General features: G+C 41.6%; 1 protein-coding gene and 1 long non-coding RNA gene across 3 annotated transcripts in view; both read right to left on the bottom strand.

Moving 5' to 3' along the window:
• Positions 1 to 2,170: 2,170 nt before the first annotated feature.
• LOC110126592 (uncharacterized) lies at positions 2,171 to 3,656 on the bottom strand. The gene is made up of 3 exons (XR_002310484.2): positions 3,524 to 3,656; positions 3,005 to 3,084; positions 2,171 to 2,343 (listed from the first exon to the last, which is right to left on the bottom strand). It is a non-coding gene; the product is annotated as an uncharacterized lncRNA (long non-coding RNA).
• A 701-nt stretch (positions 3,657 to 4,357) lies between these two features.
• The window catches only part of LOC110126585 (disintegrin and metalloproteinase domain-containing protein 18), a 102,197-nt gene continuing 100,554 nt past the window's right edge, over positions 4,358 to 6,000 (bottom strand). The window contains exon 20 of one of the 2 annotated variants that reach the window (XM_020876315.2): positions 4,358 to 4,550. In XM_020876315.2, coding sequence (XP_020731974.2) covers positions 4,508 to 4,550 — 43 coding nt within the window. In that variant the 3' untranslated portion in view covers positions 4,358 to 4,507. The remainder of the gene's footprint in view (positions 4,551 to 6,000) is intronic. The other variant, XR_002310482.2, reaches the window with a different exon arrangement.

Genomic DNA, 6,000 nt, shown 5'->3' with positions numbered 1-6,000 from the left:
AATTCTGATACATGCTCTGAAGTGGGCGGACCTCTAAAACATTATGCTAAGTGAAAGAAACCAGACACAAAAGATATTTTTAATTCTATTTTTATTATTTATCTATAATAAGTTTATTCATAGAAACAGAATGCAGATTAGTGTTTGCCAGGTGCGATTAATAGTAGGAGGACAAAATGGGATGAGACTGTTTAATAGGTTTGGGATTTTGTTTTGGAATGATGGAAATGTTTTGTAACTCCATAGAAGCAGCAGTTGTACAACACTGTGAATGTCCTAGGGGCCACAGAATTTGTTACTTAGAAATGATTAATCTTATTCTATGTGAATTTCACCTTAATAAAAAACAAATAATCAACAGTGGAGTGTACAAGTTGCCTCATATCTACACGTAGTCAAAACACTCCTCTGAACTGCAAATGAAAATAACAGATGGACCTCAGTTTATTGGTGTGATTTACTGATTGGTGCATATTTTCAAGCATCTATTTCTTTTTATTAGTAGCTACATGATAGTATGACAACAACAATTTATCCTTTTAACCAGGAAAATTGCATTTTTGGAAATAAGGCAGTATAATTGTGTCATGAAAGTTGTCACATTTTGTCAAATGCCTTTTTTGCATTGTTGAGATGATCACGTGATTCTTTTCCTTCATTCCATTAATGTGTTGTACCATACTGGTTGCTTTTGTATGTTAAACTCCATGAGGGGCTTTATATTTGCTACAAACTCTACAGTAAACAAACCAATAATCTATTTCTTTTAGTATCCATCCCTTCATTTATCCTATTGTTTGCAAACAAAAATGGATAGTTTCTAATGAGGTGGAAGGATGAATGTGGTGCCTATTATACAGAGTGAAGTAAGAAAGAGAAAGACAAATACTATACATTAACGCACATATATGGAATTTAGAAAGATGGAACCGATGATCCTACATGCAGGGCAACAAAAGAGACACAGACATATGGAACAGACTTTTGTACTCAGTGGGAGAAGCAAGGGTGGGATGGCTTGAGAGAATAGCACTGAACATGTACATTATCATATGTAAAATAGAAGACCAGTGCAAGTACCATGCATGAATCAGGGTGCCCAAAGCCGGTGTTCTGGGACATCCCAGAGGGATAGGGTGGGGAGGAAGGTGGGAGGAAGGTGCAGGATGAGGTGGGGGGCACATGTACACCTATGGCTGATTCATGTTGATGTATGACAAAAACCATCACAATATTGTAATTATCCTCCAATTAAAATAAATAATATTTTTTAAAAGTGTATACTTTGCCTTCCACATCCTGCACATCATGTGATCGTACCACCATATGCCATTATTTGAGGCAGAAATCTTTTTCAACTACAAAATATACCTGTACCTTATTGGTACTGGTAAAAATAAAATGTAAAAAATATGTTCTTTGCATTATGGCTAAATGCTCTTTAAATTACCTTAAAGTCTCATAATATACTTATGAAATAGATATAGTTCTATTTTGCTCATTTTATAGCTAAGTAAACTAAAGAACTTAGATTTATTTTGGTACAGAGCTAGTAAGTGATAGAGACTTGGGAGCATCACCTTGCTCAACACATTTCAGCTTTTTCACCATTATTACACATACTAATCCATTTTTCAGTGCCCAGTTATCTTTTAAATTTTCTAATTAATTCTAAGAATTTGTATGTAAAATTTTAATAGGGGAGAATACATCTGACTACTGGTTATACCTGTTGCTTTTACTTTAAACTTCATGTTCTGTAGCCTGTAGCCTAAAATATACAGAATAGTTTATTCTCAAGGCTCTGACCTTTAAGAGTCCATTCATATATGGATAAAAATTTGCAGAAAAAACAACAACATTTGTCTTGGTGGAGATTTACAGGAACATCCTCACCTGACCTAGGTGGGTAGCTGCAAGAATAAAAGATTCCAATGCCAAAAAGTTTTCAACAATCAGCCTCTCTCACCTTGCCTTTAAAAGTGCTTTGCTGACACCTTTCGAGTAGTTCAGAGTTTTTTGGGTCAGGAGCCATCCTTCTCCTTGAACTAATCTGCAATAAACCTTTCTCTGATCCAAACTCCACTGATGTTTTGGTTTGCTTGGCCTCATTGTGCATCAGGCATATGAAATTGGGTTTGAAAACAGAATCAATAGACACAAGCCTACATACTTGCACTCACAGGATTTATTTTTGCTTTGTGAGACTGAAGTTTTAAGCCATCACAAAAGGGGAGAAAAGCAGATTTTTTTCCTTCTTGAATCAGGTCAGTTAATGGTGAGTTTCTTGGTATTATTTTTTTTCCACGTTATGGCTTTTGACAATATTGCATAGCCACAATTCTAAAAGAAACACAGGAAAATTGAAATGCTACATTTTAATTGTTAATAAAAGCTGTGTAATTTTACTACACTGCTACAGGTATTTTAATAAATTAGTATAATAAGACAGCTTATATTGTCACAATCTATGCCTGTGCTCCACAGTTTCTAAACACAAGTTTTTTTTGTTTGTTTGTTTGATTTAATTTTTTCCTGAATCATTGGTGATAGCCACATTAAAAGGCAATGCTGTAAAATGTATATATATGTGTCTCATTTACACATGTTTTACATGGGTCAAAGAAAGTCATGTACAAGGAAACAGATATATATGCACATGTGTGTAAGTACAGGTATGAAGATATACTTTATATATTGTCATTTTAAAATCATGCTATGATGTAAATATTGGTATGGCCTCTCTTACACAGAAGGCATTTTTAAATGTACATCTTTTATAGAAAACAATCTAGTAGGCTGTAGATGCCTTTTTATGTGACAAGAACTCAAGGCATCTTTTTCCTCTGAGTCTATTTCATAATGTTCATCTATTACTTGAGAATGAAAACAATAACACTGTCATTAGAACTCAAAATTTCAACAAGGGATAAGCATGCATTGATTTGGGTCTTGCACTCCAGGAGAAAAAACACACATATTTTTAAAGTTGTTTCTTAATTACACGCGTTTTTGAAATTCCACTGTCATTATCTGTCCCAGTCTTCTGTGGCACTGTAATGTGTAGAAGTGATGTTTCAGAGTCTGCAGTAAGGAAGAGAGGAGTGAGCGTCCCCCAGTCGAGGGCAGCATTCATTCTTATTTGTCCTCTCCTATCACATCACTTGTGGATCTCCCAAGCCCCAGTGGGCGCGCGCGCACACACACACACACCAAAAATCATACTGTGTAGGGTTTTAAGAAGAGGTCCCCAGGACCCCATCCAGGATCCTCTCCCTACCCCCATCCCCACCACATCTCCCTGGAAGACCTGTAGCCCCGTCAACTATCCCAGTCCTGCTCTGATACCTCCGACCAGCGGGCCTGGCAGAAGTCTGAAACTGGGCAGGACTCCGACCAGACCCGCCCGGGTTCCCCCAGCCTGGCCTGGGCTTCTGGGGCCAGGAGGGCAACCCCTCCACCCCCGCGCCAAGGGACACTGCGACGATGGGCCCCCCTCCTATCAGGCAGGGTCCTCACTTACGATGGCCCGCGGAGGCCAGCCGGCCCAGCCCTGTGAGGATTAGCAGGAGAGACAACACTGCGTGACCGGCCTCGCCTCAGGGAAGGCTGTTGACTGGACGTGACTCTCGAGGTTTGCCGCGCCCGGGGTTGGGAGCCGGACCTGGGAGGGGCGTGGCTGGGGCTGAGGGGCGTGGCTGGGGCTGAGGGGTGAGATGAAACGAGGGGGCGGGGCAGGAGTGAAAAGAGGAGCAGGGGGCTGAGGTCAGGCGAGACTGGAGGGCGGGGCCGGAGAGGGTAGGAGCAAGCCTTCGGGGCTGGCCTGCGGGCAAGCTGGGCAGGCAGGTGGAGAAGGCAGCTCTGTTAGAGCGATGAGTGGAGTGAACGATAGAAGTGTAGCTGTGCATTGGGCCTCTCCCCATCTTGGGCACCAGGATTTGCGGCCCACTGGGAGGGGGGGTCCACCAGCAGCTAGGTGTTTTGGGGAGTCACAAGGGAGACTTTTTTGAACTGTGGTGTTGGAGAAGACTCTAGAGTCCCTTGAAGTGCAAGGAGATCCAACCAACCCATCCTAAAGGAAGTCAGTCCTGAATATTCAGTGGAAGGACTGATGCTGAAGCTGAAACTCCAATACTTTGGCCAGCTGATGCGAAGAACCGACTCCTTGGAAAAGACCTTGAGGCTGAGAAAGATTGAAGGCAGGAGGACAAGAGGACTACAGAGGATGAGATGGCTGGATGGCATCACCGACTCGATGGACATGAATTTGAGTAAACTCCGGGAGTTGGCGATGGACAGGGAGGCCTGGCGTGCTGCAGTCCATGGGGTCGTGAAGAGTCGGACACGACTGAGAGACTGAACTGAACTGAAGGAAGACTTCCTCCTGCCCAAGTGCACTTTATTTTCGAAAATCTGACATTTTAAGTGTATTTAGGGATAGCATAAGGGTTACAAAACACTTTCTCCTCTTCATGTAAGCATTTTGTTGGTGAAGTGCTTGGCTATATTAGTAGTCCATGTCACAGCGTTCTGGTACAATGGCTGAACGACTAGGGAAAAAAAAAAGAAAGTACAAATTTACAGTCTGTTTAGTAGTAGACAGTTTCGTACTTTAACTATATCTACTGTCAGATTTCTCTTTTAAGTGTCAGATCAAAACAGGTACTCAAAGGAACAGAAAGAGTGAAAAATAAAGGATCAATGGATTCCAGATGTGCAAGTTGCATTTAGAAAAGGCAGAGGACCCAGAGATAAAATTGCCAACATCCATTGGATCATAGAAAAAGCAAGAGAATTCCAGAAAAACATCTACTTCTGCTTCATTGTCTACCCTAAATCCTTTAACTGTGTGGATCACAACAAACTATGGAAATTCTTAAAGAGATGGGAATACCAGACCGGTTAACCTGCCTCCAGAGAAACCTGTATGCAGGTCAAGAAGCAACAGTTAGAAACAGACATGAAACAACAGACTGGTTCAAAATTGGGAAAGGAGTACATCAAAGCTGTATATTGTCACCCTGCTTATTTAACTTATATACAGATTACATCATGAGAAATACCAGGCTGGATGAATCAAAGCTGGAATCAAGATTGCCAGGAGAAATACCAATAACCTCAGATATGCAGATAACACCACCTTTATGGCAGGAAGCGAAGAAGAACTAAAGAGCCTCTTGATTAGGGTGAAAGAGGAAAGTGTAAAAGCTGACTTAAAACTCAACATTCAAAAAACTAAGATCATGGCATCCAGTCCCATTATTTCTTGGCAAATAGATGGGAAAAATGTGGGGAAAGTGGCAGATTTTATTTTCTTGGCCTTCAAAATCACTGCAGACAGAGACTGCAGCCACACAATTATAAAAAGCTTTCTCCTTGGAAGGAAAGCTATGAGAAACCTAGACAGCATATTAAAAAGCAGAGACATCACTTTGCTGACAAAGGTCATCTAATCAAAACTACAGTTTTTCCAGTAGTCATGTACAGATGTGAGAGTTGGCTGTTTTGTTCAGTCACTCAGTCGTGTCCACATCTTTGTGACCCCATGGACTGCAGCACACCAGGCTTCCCTGTCCTTCGCTATCTCCCGGAGCTTGCTCAAACTCATGTCCATTGAGCTGGTGATGCCATCCAACCATCTCATCCTCTGTCATCCCCTTCTCCTCCTGCCTTCAATCTTTCCCAGCATCAGGGTCTTTTCTAGTGAGTCAGCTCTTCAAATCAGGTGGCCAAAGTGTCAGAGCTTCAGCTTCAGCATCAGTCTAAAGAGAGCTGAGCACTGAAGAATTGATACTTTCGAAATGTGGTTCTGTAGAAGACTCTTGAGTCCCTTGGACTACAAGGAGATCAAACCAATCAATCCTAAAGGAAATCAACCCTGAATATTCACTGGAAGTACTGATGCTGAAGCTGAAGCTCCACTTCTTTGGCCACCTGATGGGAAGAGTGGGCCACTGGAGAAGACACTGGTGCTAGAAAGATTTAGGGCAGGAGGAGAAG

This window comes from Odocoileus virginianus, chromosome 32, assembly GCF_023699985.2.
Source record: "Odocoileus virginianus isolate 20LAN1187 ecotype Illinois chromosome 32, Ovbor_1.2, whole genome shotgun sequence".
NCBI lineage: Eukaryota > Metazoa > Chordata > Mammalia > Artiodactyla > Cervidae > Odocoileus > Odocoileus virginianus.
Note: the sequence above shows the minus strand (reverse complement) of the source record. Positions and strands in the feature narration are given on the sequence as shown.